This window comes from Paramisgurnus dabryanus, chromosome 12 (genome assembly GCF_030506205.2).
Source record: "Paramisgurnus dabryanus chromosome 12, PD_genome_1.1, whole genome shotgun sequence".
Taxonomy (NCBI): domain Eukaryota; kingdom Metazoa; phylum Chordata; class Actinopteri; order Cypriniformes; family Cobitidae; genus Paramisgurnus; species Paramisgurnus dabryanus.
This window is the reverse complement of record NC_133348.1, coordinates 31,122,087-31,144,067: the sequence shown is the minus strand read 5'-3', so window position 1 is coordinate 31,144,067 and position 21,981 is coordinate 31,122,087. Positions and strand designations below refer to the sequence as shown.

Genomic DNA, 21,981 nt, shown 5'->3' with positions numbered 1-21,981 from the left:
GGGGTCTGATATGATGACAATTTGGTAATTGATATTTTAAGACATTTTAATTGATATTAAACATCAAAGATTTGAACCACTGATCAAATCAAATCATGACCCATATATACATCTGTTATCTGTTGCCCTCTGTAGAGGCTGGATTTACACTGCACTGAAAAAAAAAATTTACTTAAAAAAAATTACTGCTTTTTAAAAATACAACTTACCTACTAAAAACAAATAAAATCTACTTAATAATGCATGAAAAACATTTGTTAAATAATTAAGTAAATGTCACTTAGAAGTTAGATTTATTTTAATTGTTAAGGTAAAGTCTATTACTTTTTTTATATGGCAAGCATTGCTTTTATTGAAGCATTTTTGTTCTAAAAATATTAAAAATAAATCGTATTTACTGTTGTATGATAGATTGTATGTACTATTTGCTATTTTCTTTAACATAGTTCTATGGGCTTAGTTGCTCCTAGTGTCAAAATGGCACAAAATTCATGACTCACCATAAGTCAGTCATCAAATAAACTTGATTCTCCACATTAAAAACACACACAAAACTGCGTTTTTGACATGCATTTTCAGTACTGTGGAGAGAAATACAATAATATGTGCTGAACAGGATTCATGTAAGAAAACAATGATTACGGTGACTTCACAAAATTATCATTACAACAAAACAAGAGCTTAAACCTTTGACATTTTTATTAACAAATATTTAAGTAAAGTTCTTATTCTGTGAAAAAGCTTAAATAATCCAAATATTCAGGCCCAAAGGATTGTGGGTGTGATATGTGCTGAATCTGATAATTTTAAATTAATTTTACTTGAATGTTTAGTTTAATGAATTTTATCAGCTTACGTGAAATAAACTCTAAAAATAAATAATACTAAAATAATAAATAAATTACTTTTTTAATTAAAATTTACTTGGTTATTTTAGGACTATATGCAGTGATTATAAAACCGTTAAATAATACAAGAAAATATATAATACGACTTACTATTCCCAAACAGTTCATTTTGTACATGAATTAATTGCGTATTTATTATCATTTTAATTAGGAAAATCTAAATGTTCATATTACGGTATGAGAGTAATCTAATATAGTGTACTACACCAAAAAGTTTTGTATTTTTTAGTGTTCAAAGCTTGATGCCCAATTCAGATTTGTCGCCTATATCTTACGTCATCTTTTACAAGCAACTTATCTCTTATCTTATATCTGCATTTACACAAAACAATTTAAGGTAGACATACTTACCCGGAACAGTCTAAACTACAGAGAAAGTAAAATGTAGCGATATGTAATGGACACATACAAAATGATTATATAAGGTTATAGAGATTTATTTTCATAACCAGGCATAAAACGTCAAAATTACTCCACTAAGCGGGCTCGTCATCTTCTATTGTGCTGCTAAGAAGAGTTAAGTTAATCGCAGGTGTTGTTGACGTCATTTGCCAGCGTTGCATTTTTAATGATGCATTACACGTCTTGATATGGGAATATCTTATCTTTTCACTTACATTGCAGATGCGAATGCATGTATCCGATTTATTTCCACATATGAATGAGGCCTGAAACCGATTGGAGAATATCGGAATCTATGCGCTTTTCCTGCTTATGACCATTGGTCATATCCGATCTGTGCCACTTGAGAGAAAAAAATCAAGTTACTTCAAACAGGCCGTGTAAATGCGGCCTAAAGGGGGTCGCACACCGGACGAGAAGCACCACATTGCGTCTAGGACCACTCGAAGGTATCGCACACCGGAAGTGCACATTAAATAGCGCGAGCTTAGTCAAATAGCATCTACTTCAAAATGCAAAATATACGTTAGCAGCCAATGTTAATCGCTGATGATTTGGGACAAATATGATGTTATTTAATGTTAAACTATGTGAGTGGCGCGACAGGGATTTGAGCAGTGTCCAGAGCCACAATGGACAGCCGCTGCTGGTGTGCGTACGTTTATAGAAAATAATGTGTTCTGTTTTTAGATTCATGGCAGGGCGCTGCACTTCTCGTCCGGTGTGCGACCCTCTTAATATTTATCTCTTTTAAAGGGATAGTTCACCCAAAAATGAAATTCTCTAATCATTTACTCCCCCTCATGTTGTTTTAGATCTGTATGAATTTCATTTTTCTGAAGAACACAGAAGAAGATATTTTGATAAATGATAATAGCACACAGCTGGTGGAAACTATTGACTTCCATAGTAGGAAAAACAAATACGTTAAAAGTATTTGGATAAATGATGATGAAAATATTTTTTATAAAATATGGTCAGCACTGAAGTTCCCATTGAATTCCATATGATTTGTTTTTCCTACTATGGCAGTCCATGATTTCCATCAGCTGTGTGCTTATTATCATTTATCAAAATGTATTATTTATTTTGCATTTATCATTAAAAAAAATTAGAACGATTTGGAATGACATTAGGATGAGTAAATTAAGACATAATTTTGTATTTTTGGGTGAACTATGTCTTTAAATCCTCCTTTCACTTGTCTCATTTTGGTCTGGAAACACATTTTCTGTCAGAAAATAATAAATCACCCCTGCAGGGAATTTAGCCACATTAAACATCATTTAAAATCTAATTATACTCATTATCAGAATTATTTATCATTATTTATTTATGAGGGAAATGCTGCTGATCACTTCCTGCAGCGTATGATGATGGGAGTCATTGGTCTTCATCAGTTTTTCTCTCTTCTGTGATGAATTTCCACTCTTAAACGGTGAAGAGCTGCTTAATCAAAACTTGTTTGTGCTGTTTTTTATACAAATCACAAAACGTTTTACCTCTCCGGTGTTAACCTATTACATTGTATATTGTGAAAATGCTTTTTAGTGATTTCTTCAATGTTCTTGTAGCAAAGTTCATGCATTCTCAATTGTATTAATGCACAGATTTTCTAAATGTGGTCCGAGGGATAAGGTGGGTTTTGCAAAGTCATTCGGATATTGCAGAGAATTGCACAAAAATGTCTTATGTAAACCTTGTGCATGCAAACATTATTATTCATGAGTGACCCTTTCGAATAAGGTAATAACAGACCATTTTATTCTTAAGGAAAATCCAGGGTTGTAAATTGACATGTAAAACCGTTTCTGCATAATTTTTGCACTTTTGCATTTTTCCACATACCTTCTATGTAGATATCAGAGAACTATTTAACAGATTTAACATACTGCTGTCCACTTAATATTCATAATACATTACAACTCTTGCATATTTCTATAAATGTTTTCCCATCATATCTCTCTTCTGTTTCACAGGTACATGATGTTAATAGATGGAAAGAATGAAGTGTATATGATTGACAGAGACAACTCTGTCTTTCACATATCCAACCTGGAGTTTCCCTTCCGGAAAGATCTACGCATTCACCTTTCTAACACACTTTTGGATGGGGTGAGTGATTGAAAGCATGCTAATCTGGTTAGTTAGAGAGGATCTCCTCTAACCGTGCACTTAACAGATGCCCACAGCTCTGAGTGATGAAAATAAGCTGTCAATGTGAGCTCATGTGTCTCTGCTGAAAGTTGAGGCGGCTGCAAAACATTTAGAAAACGGCAGAGTATACAGCAGAAATATGAGTTAAATGCTATTACACATAGACATTAAATCACATTTCTTTATATATAGGCATTTACAATAATACATTTTAACATTAGTTTTTTGCCTTTGTGTTTTCATGATAGCAGCACATAATACCTATATAGTACCTATATGAAGTTTTAGCTCAAAATACCATATAAATAATTTATTATAGCATGTTAAAATTGCCACTTTGTTTACCAGAACTAAGTTATTGGGTTGATCTTTTTCACATTTTCTATGTTGATAAAAGCACTGGGGACCCAATTATAGCACTTAAACATGGAAAAATAGATAGAATTACATTTTGTATATAAAATTATGTTTTATTGTTTATAGTGTAATATATTATAGCAGAAGAAAAAAGTTGTATAAATACATTTTCATAAATTTAGCATGTCAAGATAATTTTAACAATGCAATAAAAATATAACTTTATCTTGTAAATGATCATGATCATGTGCTGAGTGTTGATTGTCGCGTTACATAGACGACGTCAAGTGAGATCTCCTTAACTCGCGGTTATTTTCGGCTCACATGTGATTCGCGGATTAATACGCAAACTTAAATAGGGAAAGTGTATAATTTGTACGTGTTTCAAAGGTTTGCAAATGTTAACATTCAAGTGATTTTAGGGTGTTTTCACATATACACTGTTTAGGTCGGCCCAAATGACGTGTCGCTCCGAGTATGGTGCGTTTGGGTCAGTGTGAACACAACAGCCGCACTCGGGTGCGCACTAAACGGCCGCTCCGAGATCGCTCTAAACAGGTGGTCTCGGAGCGGCTGTTGCCGAACTCTGGGGCGACCCACCTGTGGTGTGAACACTGCTGGACCTCGGGCCGAACCAAATACAGGAAGTTCTCCACATGTTTGAGCCACTGGGCTTTCGTTGTGACGTGAGCCGGGTGTTATATTGTGGGTTAACAACAAACAAGCCAATCTTGGTCCGTTGCATAGAGATTCGCGGTCTCCTTTACGTTTGAGCTGATGATTTTATAAATGCATAGCTGTCCTCCACACACAAATAGTGACATTACGGGCTTTTAGCAAACGGCTCCGTGAGAAAGGCTTTAATAGAACAGCTACGCAATTTCGCGTTAAAGCAAAGAAACTTCGCAAAGACGTGCATCGTTTATCTCCACATCTTGATAGCTGCGCTCTCCCTGTCAAGCTGGTTGTCGTGGAAACGTGGGGGTGGTCATGAGACGGTAAGAGCTGTCAGAGACCAATGACAGCGCTGACCGTTGTCACATGGTGTACGGTGCGGCATTTCGAGTAAAGTAAAAAATATATATATATGTGAACACGGACCGCATAACTGAAAAATGATACAATGTATTTTGGTGCGCTCCGAGGCCGCACCACGGTGCGCACCAACATATGTGAAAACAACCTTAAACAGTTTAACTGCAATAAGGCAATAAAGTGAGCAGTTTACTTTACGCACAAACGCACGTGCGGTTGAATGCGTCCGGTCCAGCTCCAGTCAGACGTACTCTTGATGTATACATTTTAGAGAGTTGCGGTTCTCTCTCTCATACTGTAGTATATTAAAATAAAGTTTTTATGTGGGACGTCTGTTTATGCTGCACCGTTTGTAATTTGCCCTCTGTCTGTGTGTGTGCCCACGTTTAAGGGCACTGAGTAGTGCACACACGGAGAGATATGCAGTCTGTGCATATTTGGTCTTAAAGAGACAGAAACCTCAATTGACCTACTTAAGTCTGTGTCATTATTGTTAATCAATCACAGTGTTTCCCACAGATCTGAAATTTACTTGTGGTGGTAGCTGGTGAAAAGGGCAATCATTATTATCCACCGACAAAAAATGGTCTACTCAATTATATACAATACTTTGTATACTATAGCCTATATAGACAGTGCAGGTCTATAGATTATAAATGTGACTGATGTTATAATGTTAATAACTTCTATAAGATAGGCACTTTTACTGCTTCTGCTTTCTATTTCTCTTTTGCCGATTAAAAAAAGCTTAATCCACTAATTATTTCAGATTTGCTGTCCCGATGACAGACTTTACATTACAGCTTTGCGTTTTTTATATCCTGAGTCAGCTAGAGCTTTGCTCATTCAGTATTAGCACTGCTTTTTGCTACAATCTCTGTGCAAACTGTTTAGATTTTAGTAAAGATATTGTCTATCAATAGTAAGATTATTAAAAAATGGGATAAAGAAAATGAAGCGGCGCGTGGTCGTGACAAGAGCCAGTTGCTATCGCCATAGAAACCGGAGGCACGCTAAAACAGCACTCGAGCTTTAGCGCGGTAGCGCTCACGGCCGTTCTCCGATCGACTCGGGTTTTACACACAATATTAATCAGACTTGGGACCCGAAGTAATGAACTAGGACCGACCCGGACCCATCTGACCATTTAAAATATAAACCCGGAACCGTACGGGTCCCGCGTCCTCAGTGAAGAAAGACCTCTAATGGTAAAACTCTGCTCAAGTTCAGAAACATGAAAGGATACAATGTGACACTGAGGTTGCTTCGCGTCGCGCCCAATCCATTGAGAAACAGAGAGCACGTGAACGGACACTCAACCAGAGAGACACAACGTGCTTGCACGCAAAATGAAGCCAACTTAGATGCTATAAACACATATGCACATAAGCATATGCGACCATTTTGGTCGCAGTGTGTTCCCTGGCTGCTCCGTATGTGCTGCTGCAGTTGATCCAGTTTGCCGCGCTGGATGATGAGTTTATGACGCGTGCATCATCTTCACGGTCACCCGACCCCCACCTCTCTCTCGCGCTCTCTCTCTCGCGCTCTCGCTCTCTCTCTCCAAAACACGGGTCATCCAGTCGAGTTCAGAAAATACGGAAATTCGTAAAGTGATTTTTTTTACCTGGGCGGGTCGCAATTTACCTGGGCGCAGCGCCCAAGTAGAGCCTATGTATGGGAAACACTGAATCAACCCAAGACAAAGAGAAAATCACTTCTGAAGCTTTAAAAAAATAATAATTACATTTAATTAATACAATAAATGCAGTGTTATTATTCATTTGATTTCTGTACTTAATGATTTTAGACCTTACTTAATGTGCAACTTTGTTCTTTTTTATAAATGTTTGTAATTTCTTAATGTGTTATTAGATTTTTACAATACTTTTTTTTGCTGATCCGAAAAATGATCCGATCCGTGCCTCAAAAACCGTAATGTGATCTGAACTGTGAGTTTTGTGATCCGTTGCACCTCTAATAATAACAGCTTTAGTTCTCTTATATCTTTATTTTTTATTATTTAAAATCATTTCATAGAATTCCACAGATTTTTCCCTAAACAAAAAGCAAAAATGTCTGCAGATTCTCTCTGGCCCTGCTCATAGCCGCCAATTTGCTAAACAATAAACTAAAATTAGCATGAAAAAAATATAAAAGCAAACTCTTAATCACAGTAATTTGAACATGAGGGCAATACCTTGCAAATGTCAATTTTATTATAAAAAGGAAAGTTTTTTACAAGACTGATCTCAGATATCAATATTTGGCGGTTTAAATATCCATCCAAAGTCTCAGTTAAAATTTGAAAGGATTTTTTTCATAGTTACGTAAACATGCCCTCATCTAAAATAGAAAACTTGTAAATAGACGGATATTTTTTGATGTCTGAACTGGTTTAGAAAAATATAAACGGATGGTTCAATGTATTGGTAATAAATACATTTTTTAAGCTTACCATCTAATGGAATTAAACAGGCTGGATTTATGAATTTATAGTTGCATTGTTTATCTACTTCATCTTTTCCTATTTTTTTGTATTCGCAGGAGATGATTATAGACAAAGTGAACGGTCACCCCGTCCCACGCTATCTCATCTATGACATCATAAAGTTTAGCGTAAGTACAGTGACGTATTTCTAAATCCAAGTGCACATTCAGTAAAATGTAGAAGGAACTTTTTTATTCATGGCTGCAGAAGACTGAGCTCTGTTTGATAGATGGTTGGCGGGGCTGTAATATACGAAGGTTTGGTAATGGCATCTGAATATAAAAGTCATTTCAGAGACTTATTACATTCTGCTGAAAGATTATGAAGACTAATGCTTTTTTCTTTGTAATAATGTCCACTGATGAATCATATGCAGTAACACCTGGAATATGTATAAAGAAAGTAAATAGGGTTATTTGATAAATACATGTTGACTAAAATCAATCTCTTCACTTGAATAAGCAGCTCTTTATTTTTTTTTTCATGGCTTTGGAAGGAATGCTAAGGTATCTTGCAACATTTTTTTCTGCTCTAGAGTCCATTATAGATTATAGATCAACAAGAGCTACTCTGCACTGCTCAAAACTTGTGTTTGAGTCATGGTTTAGTCAGTAGTAAATTATTTTAATATGAAAACATCGACTACTTACAGGCTGTGAGTCAGAAGCGGGTTATGATAATGACCGTCGTGTCCACGTCAACAGGTAGAGAAAGTAAACTGTAGGCACATGCGTGTGTTTGTTGTAGTTCAAGAAAAGAAATTTAAGTTGGAGACGATAACTTGCGTCATCGTTTACTTCGGAATTTGTACCTTTTGCATATCGTTAACATAAACTAATACACACTTACACACCAAGGAAATATAAAATTGTGAATCGGATAATAGGTGATCTTTAAAGCCGAAGGTATACTAGGGGCGTCCGTGTCTGTGCACTGTCCGCATGACGTCATTTTCGTCATCAGGAGGGTCTGCGGCCGCCCAAAATTTGAGACAGCGCGGACAGCCTGCGTACGACAGTGCATGCACGTGAAAATGTTGAGACAGGACACTACACAATAAACAATAACCCAAAGGCAAAAGACAGCATTTGCACACACACCATCATCTTTTATTCACTTATTTTTATTTTTTCCAAGAACAGAAAGCTGTGGAGCATTTTTTTCACCATAATGTTTGATTTCTGTTCTTTTTCTTCTTTTTGTTGGTTCTAAACTTTGTTTGCAGTGGTGGATTCGCCACTTTTCTTCATCTATCCTATTTTTTTAATGTACTGTAAATGTTGCAAATCAGTGCTGCACTGATATCCTGGTAGAGTAATAATTTGAATAAGAAATTATTTGTATTGCGTATACGTTTCCAAAGCGGCCATCCGCGTGTAGCCGCAGGGGGTATACTTGGAAAGCTGTGCGGACACGGGCGCACGCAAGCCGGACGCTTACGTGAAAAAAAAGTACTTCCCAGCCTTAAATCTCCTTATGATAGCCACCACTGTATCTACAAAGTCATTATTATGGTCTATAAACCATAGAATAGAGCCATCATAAAGACATTCAAAGAAAGCCTTTGGCTTGAGTTGCAGAAAGTTTGTGATAACATTTCTAATGAAGTTCTGAGGAAATATACCGACACTATGCTGCCAGAGAGATGTGCTGTTGTAATTGCTGCAAAGGGTTAAAGTTAAAACTGGATACAATTTTACAACTCATCTGATATTTGTTGTGCTCGGGGCAAACATCATTATGAAATGTTTTGGAAGTCAATTTTTTCAGATCTGTCAGATGTTCTAATATTTTTGGCCGCCACTTTATATCTGCATGGCAAAGCACCATTCAAATCTAGTTTAAGTATACCGTAGTCTCTAATAAGAAAAATTAATTTAGTTTAAAAGAGTTAACCCTGCTTTGTCGGACCATATGGTTCATCAACAAAGGATTTTCAGTTCACTTTTTGTTGGCCAAGACGTCCTGCAGGTTCTCTAAACACCCCTGCTGTTGTTTGGCTGTGGATGGTCAGCTTCTGTTGGGTTTGGCAGTCAGTACTTGCTGTTGTGTTTTCATGTTGACCCAGCCAACTTCACTTCCTTCTCTAAAATCATTACGTCTCCCACGGCTCGCCTTGGATATTGATCGAGGATTCGGCTGTCAGTGTCACGGGATTTCATTGCAAATGACTGTGGAAATGGTTTGTGATAAGAAAAATAATAAACCTCTTTGACCTCTTTCATACATCACTATCTGCTCCAAACTTTAGAGGAGACTCCTGGCAACTACTGTTCAGACTTTCTTTCAGAATTAATTTGTCCTTTCTATGTCTGTCCTGCAAAAAAAAAAAAAAAAAAAAAACGCAAGGCAACAAACCAGAACTGCTTTGATTTTTGTGTGTCTATACTGAGACCACCGAAAGATTTAACATGAAGTAGTTGATAAGGTTTTTAAATCAGGATTATTTGTAAATGGTATTTTCTTGCCCGAGGTGATGAGCTATATATGTGAGGTTAGTTTTAGATAGCTTAAAATGAAATTCTCTATAATATTTCCCCGAAAGGCAACATTTCTCCTTGAGTGAGTCTCTACCTCTCAACATCAAGGCAAATTGTTCATAAGGAGCAAAAGTTAACCAGAAACTTTTTTGTTAGCATTGCATGTTTTTATGGAGAAAGCAATCCCAGAATGCATTGCGACAGCTCAGTTAGAAAAGAAAATGTTCGAGGACATGAATACATGAAGTTCATTTTCAGAGATCAGATTTAAAAGTTGAGAAATTTCTGTCAGATTTTGTTGAGAAATGCGATCGTCAAATACACACTGACAACCCATCAAAATAAAAGTGAGTTGAACGTAATGAAGTTGACAGAAATATATAGTAAAATCTACTTTTAAAATAATACAAATAATGGTTTTTAATTATTTTTATTTCTTAAGTAACATAATCACAGATTATATACAGCACTGTGCAAAAGTCCTAGACCACCATCCCAGAATTAGATTTGTTGTTTTTGCAATGTTATAGTGATCATTTATAATTATTTCTCAGTCTCTTTAATAGAATACATCCAGAAAATACAGGAAATGTGTATATGGTAGAAACTGCAGGATCGCTTAAACCTAAATAAAATTAAATCCTAATTTTAAAGAAATTAGTCCTTATTCTTCATTCTGCTCAAAAACACTTAAGATGTGTTTAGTGCCAAGAGAGGTCACACTAAACACACACGATGCTTTAAGAAGACATTTAATCCTAAAAATGTATATATTTTTTACACATTTCCTGGATTTTCTGTTTGAATCTTAATCAAATAGATTGAAAAATAAATATGGATGGACAAACTTCTATAAAAAACAAGTCTGGTGGTGGTGGAGACTTTGCACAGTACTGTTTATCAGATTTTGAGGTCCTTTTTCTAATTTAATCAAAATTTTGTTATGCACCACTTTGTCAAAAAATTAGAAATGCAATTTTTGGATGAAAATTAAGTTGTTTCGTTTCAGTTATTACCATTAACCATTTAAAAACCATTAAAGAAAATAACTCTGAAAATACCCCTGAATTTAAAATAAATAATTTAAAATAACATTAATTGGTTTTTATAAGGCCCTATAATCTTTACGTTTTAGGCATAAGAGCTTGTTTAAAAATGGGACAAGCACAAGGCAAGTGTGTGGCAAATAATTTAAGATCAAGTTTGATTGTTCAAGCTTTTAGGGCTGGTTTCCCAGACAGGGATTAGCTTAAACCAGGACTAGGCTTTAGGTTATTTAGAAAAAATAACTGGTTTTAACAAACATGCCTTACTAAAAACATTACTTGTGTGCATTATGATGTAAATCAAAGGGCACTGATGTATTTTATGAAATGTCAGTGCAAGTTGTTTTCAGCAGTGTTGGGGTTAACACATTACAAATAACGCGCATTACGTAATAATATTACTTTCTGAAGTAACGAATAAAGTAACGCATTACCTTAGAAATGTACACGTAAATATTTGAGTTACTTAAAAAAGTAATGCGAGTTACTTTTCAGTTTAATTAAAAATAAAAAAAAATAATGTACTGAATTAAACTGAACATATTAACAACGCACTTTGTGCCCATGACCAGAAACAGTTGGAGTCAGAAACGGAGATGGCAGGCCAGAGCTTGACATTTTTGCGATCATAAAAAACACCTGCAAGGCCTGAAAGATATCAAGCCTCAGCCAAGTAAGAAAAAGTAACGCAAAAGTAACGTAACCATTACTTTCCATGAAAAGTTACTAAGTAATTTAATATTGTAATGCATTACTTTTTAAAAGTAACTTTCCCCAACACTGGTTTTAGTTTGGACAGCTCTTACATTTATTTTAGTCTAGGACTAGTTTAGTCCCTGTCCGGGAAACCACCCCATAACTTCAGGATAATGAAGTTGTGGTGCTCTTGTAATTTTCAAAGGATGCTCCTAAAGTTTTGCTGGTGCTCCTAACTTTTAAATTTGGCAGCACCAGTGCAACTTACTAAAGTACAGTTAATTTAAAGTTTGAACCCAGAGTTGTCTAATGTAACATGAAATCATTGGTATGTTGAGTCTCTTGTGTGATGTATGTACTCCAAAAAGCTGCGAATTTCAGTGTCAAGGTTAAAAAATGACGAGACTCGCTAGGGTTTAAAACAGACATGTACTTTATAAAGTATACTCATATTGTGTTAAGAAGTGTTTTTCTTTATTATTACTTTTTATTGGATAGGGACGGTGAAAAATGAAATGTGGTGCTGTGTTTATGTTCTTTATTGATGGTCAGTTGTCTGTGTACATACTGAAGATTACAAGGTGTATAGTAGTGATGGGGACGAGACCACCTATGCCGTGACCAAGTCAAGACCGAGTCATTGAAAGGTCGAGACCGAGTCAGTTGGTTTTCAAATACGGTCGAGTCAGAGTCAAGAGTCTTTGAGGAAGCAAGTCTGAGTCGAGACTGAATCCTTTAGGAGTTGAGACCAAATTGAGACCAAGACCATAAAAACATGTCAGTTTTCATATTCATGATCTAATATCAACCAGTAAACAATCAACAGTTAGGCCTACAGACTAAGCTAGATTGGGAATTGTACGTTTAATTTAACGTCTTAATATGGACTATGCTTTTACTATCATTAAAAATATCTCTACTGTATGCATCATCTTCTGCCTTTTTCTGCCTATCTCGGACTTGTCTCGGACTCAAGTAGTACATCACTAATGGATAGCGTAATGTAGTATCCGAGTGCATTGTGGATTTGTGAATATTATTTACAGCACAACATTGAAAAACTTGTTCTGATTACAAAAACAAAACTACTTGCATGCATATCACTACCTTCAGTATATGCAAAACGTTTGACAACTTTTGGAGGACAACTTTTTTATTATAATGGTCCGATTATCTATTTCACTTTTATAAGTTTATGCTGCTGAGGTGCACTTAATTACGTTTTTAATTCCGCTGTCCATAATATTATTGCTTATATATGGTATAGTGGTATATATTTATGTAATATAAATCTACATAATATAAAAATCATTATGTAGCTTGCTATGCAATTACAAATAGAGCTTTATTATTAATGTTCAGTCCAACTATCTTACTAAACAGCCTACTGTTGAAAGTCACTTTCACTTTGGCTATTTATTAATATGTTTTCACATATCACTATAATAGCAAATTGATCAAAACTATGTAACTATGAAAGTCAGTACTGTGACGGAAGAAACCCATTGGTTTGAGAGCCCTGCATTACAGCATTTATCACTGACTGACGTTCAGTTGAACCTTATTAATATTAAAGGTGAGCCCTAAAGTCTTATGTTTATTTGACAGTGAGTTTAATTTCATTTTACATTAAATTTTCTATGAGGCTAAATACAAATGAAAGATAGGGGTGCACCGATATAATATTGGCCCTTGATGCTTGCTATGCTTCTCAATGAATTACGGTGAAATGGCACTACATCCAAAAGCCAGAGGGCGCTCTCGTGCAGAAACACAATATGCGCTGCAGACGAGTAACTATACACATGCAGCTATGACATGCAGCTCCAGGATATGGCTTAAGGATATATTTATATTGCTGTTAATCAAAGCTCTCAGGTATTTTCATGATAATAAAGAATATGTATAATGATTATGTTTGACGAGTGTTGCTTTTTTAAATGCATGTTATAAACCACTCAAACTGACAGGGATTTCAGATCGATAAGGACTTACTGATCAAAAGCCGTAGTACATGAAATAGCTGTGAATATTATCGGTTGTGCGATTAAGAATAGTTATCGGCCACGTATTATTAATGTATATCGGCATTTATCGGCACCCCTAATTAAAGATAAACATCAATTTATTATACTATTTAAAAATGTTCCCCCTGAGCAAATTCATTTGTTCAGAAGCTTGTAGGTACAGACATTCTTTGCAGTTTATCCAAATGCATTTTTAACATTCATGCCATTATTGGATTTGACTCAGAAGTGTATCGGCGATAGACATTTTGGCCATATCATCCATATGAGGCAATTCACATCACCGGTAACTGTCGTTGTCTGACACCAGTCTCTTTTTGTTCAGTCTATAAGAGGTGTTCCTCCTAGATCAGGTTGCCTCCGTAATGGTTTCAGACGTCAATTCCTGTTGCCAACAGTCACCCTTGGGTCTCCGGAGGTCACCAAGCATGAAGAATTACATTTACCGCAAACACAACGGCTCGGAAATCACATACTGACACCTGAACTCAAATCTCACATGATCTCATTAACCTTCTTCAAACGCATACATCATTTCTGAACAGGTCAGCTTTTTACCTCCTCACCTCACTGAACCATCAAGCCTCCATTTCAGAGCCAACTTAAAAAGTTTGTTTGGATCTCCCAATGGTGAATAACTTAAGAAAGTATGAAGTTCATATAATGCAGCTTCTATGCTTTTTTCTTCAATGCATCAGAAGTCACATACTGTAAGAGCCTGCAGGAAGCCTTAAGCCTTTAGCCTACAGCACAACACACCAGCATTTCAAAGTCAAACTTTACTCGGGGCCCAGTGGGATTTTTGTCAGGGGCCTCTTAAGCCCAAGGCCTGCACGCCCCGAGCCCCTGCGCCCATGCACATACAGTTGGAGCTGACCGCTCGGGCACCCTGAGAATCTCTTTTACCACTCATCCACCCCGCTACTATTTCAAGCCAACTACTGTTAGTCTACCAAATCATGCTGCTTAACGTAGGATAAAGAGTCTGGCACAAGGGACGAGATAGGAGGAGCCACCAATAATGTTTGAGGCACATAGGCCTCGTAGGACCGAAAAACAGGATCCGGCCCTGTTTTCAGTTCTGCGTGATGTGCAAAAGACACGAGTTTCGTTTGACGAGCAGATACGAAAACATCCCTGAGATTTGCAAGATTAGGTGCCAGATGGCAAAACATGGCCAGAGTCGATGAGGCATCACTGGCACTCACGAGCTGTCTTATAGGAGGGATGAGGTGAAAAAAAACTTGTGTAGTATATTCTCTATAATTTAAGATGTATGGTGGCAGCGCTGTGAGCTTGCATCTTTAGTCTCGAGTGTGGTTGTATAGAAAAATCAATCTCTTGTTTTCTTATTACGCTACTTTTCACTTTTAGAAGAGCTCTAAAGCACACCAGACTTTACGCCATTAGTCATGAGCTAAAACCAGGATGCCAAGCACATAAAAATGAATGTCGTTTTATGGGTCGTTTTCAGCAAGAATGTAAGGAAAAATATAAAGAAACAAAACTAAAAAGTAAAAATCTGGGATGGAAAAATGAGCTTTACAGCTGTGAAGGTGGCTTTATTTTTCTGTCAATCGATTCTGGAACTTTAAAGGAACAGTATGTAAGAATTTTATATCAATTAATCATAAAATGGCCCTGATATGTCACTAGACATTAAGAAATCATTTTCATTTCAAATACTTATATCACTGACAACAGTGGTCTGACCAGGATATTGCCATTTAAAAAGTGGAGTTGCAGCCCTCAACTGATGTTTATGTTGTCATTTTGTGTATCGGCCACCAGTTGTGTGATTGCAGTACCAGTTTTAGCCACAAGTTTTGTTGTTGCAATACCAGTTTTGGCCACAATCCTACATACTGTTCCTTTAAAGACCTTTGATTGAATTAATACACTGAATTTATTTGCCAAATCTGACAAATTGTTTCAAGTTTATCTATACAGTGCTTACATTGATTAAAAGTAGCTTTACATAAAAAGAACCACAGAAAATGTTAGATTTATTCAGATTGTAGAATATAGAAAAATGATTTAAACATCAATCAGGTCCTGAACTTTATCTCTCTTAATAATTATTTCAACATCAAGAAAGTCATGCACTTTATTTTTTAAAACCAAAACCAAAATCTCAGCTGCACAAGTGGATGGACACACATCATTTGTATTACACCTCTTAGAAAACGTACAAATAAAGAAGATTTTAGATGTTTAACTAGTGCTGGGAAAAGATTAATCGTATACAAAATAAAAGTGATTGTTTGCGTAATATATGCGTGTGTGCTGTGTGAAACATTTACATGTGTATATATATTTATTTATTGTGTATGTATGTATATGATTTATAACATATATATATATATATATATATATATATATATATATATATATATATATATATATATATATATATATATATATATATATATATAATTTTATAAATTAACGTGTTAATTTTGACAGCCCTAGAAAATATACCACTCTTCTTTTAATACTCTGTGTTATGGGCAATCAAGGGGATTTGCGTGTTTTTCTTCTGATGGTTATGAAGGCCCTCAGAGGATTTAACCAAATGTTCAGTGTGGCAGTACACAGCTTTGGCCCATAGCCCAACAGACCAGATCACATGAGTCAGAGACTCATCATTCGCTGAAAATCTGGAAGAACCAACATAAAACCGGCCTTCACATTTAACAAAAAAATCTGTTGGGTAGAGTCATCACACTAAAGCCAGAATATCAAGGCAATGCACAGGCTTTCAGTATTATGTCCATTTGTTATATGCACATTTTTTATATTTTTTATAATTTATAAATAGCAGATCTGCTAGTTTGAATGTGTTTTTGTTTTTTGTTTTCCGCCAAACAACTGAAATGAAGTATGTTACCCCCGACTCACTAATTAACCAACCCAGGCATCTGCCTACCTTTCTGCATTAGCTAAAATATATAGCTCCAGGTACATATCGCTGCCTCTTTTGATGGATTGTCCACTAGAAGCATTTGTTTTTTTTCTGTTTTGATCAGGGATTTTTAAGGGAGCTGTTTTTCATCTGTTTTAATAGCTTTGTGTTTACAGTGTAAAAATGTGTTCATGTTTACTGTGTGAAAAATACTTAGTTTTTTGAATCATGAACATGTTATATTGCGTACCGTAAATGTACGTCTCTCTATAAAGCTGTTTTCACTGTCCTAAAAACAGGCTTATATCTTCCTTGTTCTATGAAGTCCCTCCTTCAGAAATACATAACAAGTTCTGATTGTGTAGCTGGTTCAGTTTCGACAGCATCTTAGCGCACATTGTCCAAAAAGGTCATGCCAGATTGAGGAAGCAGTCCTCAGCAAATGCCAAACAATCCGGGATTTAACTCCGGGATGAAAATAACAGCGTCTCGATGGCATGGCGACAAAAACACTCAACTAACGCAACTCTTCCTCTTCTCCATGAAAACACAACAAGGTCACACACCTTTTTGGCGTATTCCTGTAGGCGGAGCTAAGTAAAAAATTCTGAATATTGTTATCATCTACCTGGGAAGTAGAGGGCTGTAGTCCAAACCAGCCGTTGTCTGTAGTCCTTGAAAAGTAAATTATGTTAAAGTAAAACATATCGCTTTATCATTTTGCAGGTTTTGTTTATCCTCTAACAGCAACATTACTAACTTTTAGAGTTTGAAAAATGGGATCACAAAAAAACAGCACCTTTACAAAGTTACGAAGCAGATACATGCACAAATTAAAACGCAATTTCTGCCATTTGATGCTTATTAATAGTCGTATGCATGCAAAGGGGATGTTGGTCATTCAGCCATAAAAAAAAACAGAAAAATACCTAATTTTACAAATTTCCACAGCACAAAGAAACTAATTTGAGATGAGAAAAGCGCATTGTGTACATAATATCTGTTTCGGATATTAGCCTGTTGGCTAATCACCTTGTTTTTTGTAATCTGTATGGATTGGAGATATGTACTTAATTATAGGACTATATTAGTTTAAAAAAGTAAACATGTTTAGAAATAAATGATTAACCAACAGACTAATAACAGAACATATTTTATGTACACATTGCACTGCTCTTATCTCAAAATGAGGTCATATGTCCCTTCTCATTTTAACAATCCATGATTTATCAGGTTCTTTGTCATGTGGAAAATGGCTGAATGACCAGCATCCCTAAACAAAACAATGGATTTAACCCTCTGGGGTCCGACCATTTTGGGACACTGTCAGAGGTTCTGACATGCTCTTACATTTGGTCTTTTTTCAGTTGCTTTAAAACAAAATAATGGCAAGTGTGTGAGCTACATGTATGTACATGTTTGTATTTTTGAGAGAAATATGTTCATGCGTGGTTTTTAAAAATGCAAAATTTTTAAGTCACTGATATAAGTCCACAAAACCCATACTAAACATGTTTCACAAGACTTTTCTAAACAGAATCTAGTAGTCTAGAGTTTTTTTCTTTAATATGATGTGAAAATCATTCTGCCTACTCATTCACATAAAACAATATATTGATTTAGAAATTGAAAGACACTTTTTGTTTAGAGGAGCCGTATGCGAGAAGGATTGATTGACAGCTCAGGAAACAAAAGACTCGCTTAATAAGCTGCATAATGAGGCAGGAATGTGAGAGGGAACTACAGTAAAGAATGTGAGGACAAATGTATAAATGTTTGTTTGAGGTTTATTAAGAAGATAACAATATAATCAAAATAGAAATGAAGGTCAGTAGGACATTTTCAGTTTATTTGGAAACAAACCCTATTCAAAAACTTAACTTGTATAAACTAAGAAACTGATACACAACAGAGCTTCTCATGTGGCTCATGTTACCATATAACTTTTTTTTCAAAAAGTTTGAATATGTTTTTCCACTTCATAGTTTTGTACTGATGAGAGGGATGCAGACCTGTAAGAGAGTTATGAACAGCTGTTAGCATAAATTGTCCACAGAAACACCCTTACATACATAACTGATGGGTAAATATCACTGATAGCACTACATTCAGATAAACTATCATGCACATAAACTAAATTCAGAACATCTCAGATAAACATCTGCAGTGATTAGTTATATAAAAAGGTGTTCTCAGATGACTGCTTTCAGATGCCCGTCGACTGATCATCTAGCTTCTGTTTCTTACCATGTTTTAATGCGTTTCTGTAAGCGCGTATGAACTTTATGTCCATGTGCACGAGTACTCGCGTCTCAGCGTAAACAACGCGACGTTCATAAAAAATGGTGTCGCGTGTAAAGCACAATGAATTGCGTTGCATGTAAACAGTATATGGAATCATATTAAAAAGATCCTGCAGTGCAGCCTTACTCAAAGTTTCCATGAAGGATACAAAAGTGAATAACTGTGTCTAACACTGTACGACATGTAACAGTTATCCGCCATTACGTGACTTCACGCGTCCTCGTTTGTAAACAATGCGAAAGTTTTTCAATCCGAAGCGTGCAGTCTGCTGAGGTCGCTTATGTAGGCTGAACTGCACAAGCCATAACATATTACATGATAGCAAATATTAATTAATATAATTGACTTCAGAAATATATATATCTTCCTCCATTGCGTCTTCCATTGTTCTTCTTCTTAGGTAACGTTAAAGATAAATGCTTCTCTTCCTCAATGTCCAGACATAAATGAAGATATTCCTCACGTGTGTGTATAAAGTATTAGTATTAGTATAAGCTTGTTTAAAAGTAGACATTTCAGGCTTTCTTTGGATATTTTGTGACGAGTATTCGCAGAGTTTCAACTGATTGTTGTAACGTGATTTGAGAGACAGCTGGCGGAGACAGAAATGTCTGAATGCGCACCCTGTTTATTTTCTTCATTTGACAAAAACACAAAGATTTGATGTTATTGTGAATGTACACAAATTAAAGAAGACCCTTTACAGTTTTAAATTATGTCAAACAGGTAAGTGTATGATTATTAATGATGGAGTATTTTAAGTTGATTCTGCCATGATAAGGAGAAAACACGTCAAATTGCGGCGCCGCTTGGACCCCAGGGGGTTAAAGCGCACGCTCTGGTCGTCCATCCCTCACAGCCTCGGTTTGGAATCATCTGAAGAAGGCATATACTCCAATAATGTTCAGCATTGTCTGCTATGTAACCTTAAATGAACCTGCATCAAAACAGAGAAAAACAAGCACCTCCAGTGCCTCTAGTAGACAATCCAACTGAAATATGCAGCGATATGTACCAGAAGAAATGTATTTTCAGGTTATGCAGAAAGGTAATTCCACTGAGCCTGTGGAGAATTTAATGCTTCAGATTTTGTGCACCCCAGTTAAAGTATGCATATTTTTTGTTGACTTTATATATCTGAATAGAAGCCATCTCGCTCATAAATTCTGTCTTTGTTATGCTCAAGACTTGAGATGGGTACAGAGATGTTGAATCAATTCTGTAATGATTTTTTTGAGGCTTTATTTAGTTGCATATGACACATCTCTTGAAAAGAGTCCCTATGTGTCCCTGTTTGAACTTGAAACCTGGACTGGTGAGCACAGTCATTTTCCAGAATTGTGCTTGTAATTATTTTACTCTTTAGGGTCCGTTTTCCACTAATAATCCAATTAATATAGTAATGTGTTTTTTTAACTGAATAAGCAGCTCTTAAAACTACTAGTTTTGGTGATCAAGGGTCAGGGTGTTACCATGTAATGTTTTAAGCCTGACTAAAGACTAAAGTGTGGTGATGTCTTTAATCCTGACACTTTCTGCTTTTCTAACAGGATTCACCTGTGCAGCTGAAGTTTAATTCTTTTATCACTCAATTATTCTGTCCATTCCTGTATTTAGATGAGCTTTCATTATTGCTGTTTGATATGAAATTGTAAGGCTGGTGAGTTTTTTAAATATAGACGAGCGTTTGATTCCTCCGTGGCAATTTGCACTTGAAAGTTTCCTGCCGAGACTCAGACCGCTGGTTCGGCTGCGATATTGGAAATTGGAAAATTGCAAATAAGACGTAGAACGTATAGTGTTTGCTTTAGGAAAATTCCTGCTGCTAAATGTAATCTCTCTCTCTCTTACCCATCTCTACTTTGACTTTCTTCACCACTGAACATTTCATTTATGCTTTTACATTACACATTTTGATTACATGGATTGATTAATGATGATTTAATAAATGTTTCCGTAATTAGTGTTTACTAAAGCAAGCATCTCTCTTTCTGTTGCTTATTTATTTAAGGATAACACCACCACAAAATGAATATATTTTGATTATTTACTTACCCCATGTCATCTAACATGTATATGTTTGTCTTTCTTTACCCAAACACAATCAGAGTAAAAAAACATGAAATTGCATTAGTTCTTGCATGTCTCGTGACTGTGTGTTTGGTCACGACGCATATGATGACTTGTCCTGAGACATCTGGTCAACGCAATTAAGAAAGCAGGGATGAGCCATGATATTATTTAAAGGAAAACACCACCGTTTTTCAATATTTTACAATGTTCTTACCTCTACTTAGATTAATTAATACATACCTAATTTTTTATCAATGCATGCACTTTAATCTTTGTACAGCAATTCTTGAATGTGTTAGCATTTAGCCTAGCCCCATTCATTCCTATGGCTCCAAACAAAAGTTTTATTTTGTCCCACTATACTTAAAGCTCTACTGTGTACTTTATTGAGTTAATTCTTAACAAAAACCCATGTTTTCTTTCAAAAGTATGTGCTCATTCATGTGTAATTACTTCCCACCCACTAATCAAAGTATTCTCGTAAGTGTAGAATCTGCTATTTAAAATGCATACCGTCGAAGCGCTCTCTGGCTGAATCCATGTTGTGCCTCCATCTTTGAAATACATTCGCCGACGAGGGACATTCCTGAAATTCAAGCTCCGCCTTTCGCGCTTTCACTCTACACTCACGCTGGCCGATAGCTGAAGCCTCCGGAGGTTGCATGTGTAGGCGGTAGGGGTGGCACGGTTCACAAAACCCTCGGTTCGGTTCGTATCACGGTTCTATGGTCACGGTTCTCGGTTCAGTACGGTTCTTGTTGTTATTTTTTCTTTACATTTTTAACACTCCAGGAATGTATTATCTTATTAATGTATTAATTATCCATAATTTAGGATACAGTATTAAAAAAAAGTTATATCATGTAATCATGCACAAACTGAATTTGACTTTAAGCACATTATTGGGACCATCCCTGAGGAAAGCCAGGTGAGATTTTTAAACAGCAAGAGGAAAGACATTGATGATTTCAACATGCTTTTCATTTATTTGGCAAAAAAGAGAATGTGTATTGCCATCTACATGAACTTTGTGTGCATTTTTAGCACACAAAGATAACTTGCATTTATTAGAATGCCAACTTCAGTGTAGCTCTTAGATT

The 21,981-nt window shown here is 35.9% G+C and overlaps 1 protein-coding gene across 1 annotated transcript in view; it reads left to right on the top strand.

Annotated features, from left to right (window-relative positions):
- The window catches only part of rngtt (RNA guanylyltransferase and 5'-phosphatase), a 164,596-nt gene that overhangs the window by 38,562 nt on the left and 104,053 nt on the right, over window positions 1-21,981 (top strand). The window contains exons 9-10 of the mRNA XM_065268829.1: window positions 3,290-3,425; window positions 7,407-7,478. Of these exons, the coding sequence (XP_065124901.1) occupies window positions 3,290-3,425; window positions 7,407-7,478 (208 nt within the window). The remainder of the gene's footprint in view (window positions 1-3,289; window positions 3,426-7,406; window positions 7,479-21,981) is intronic.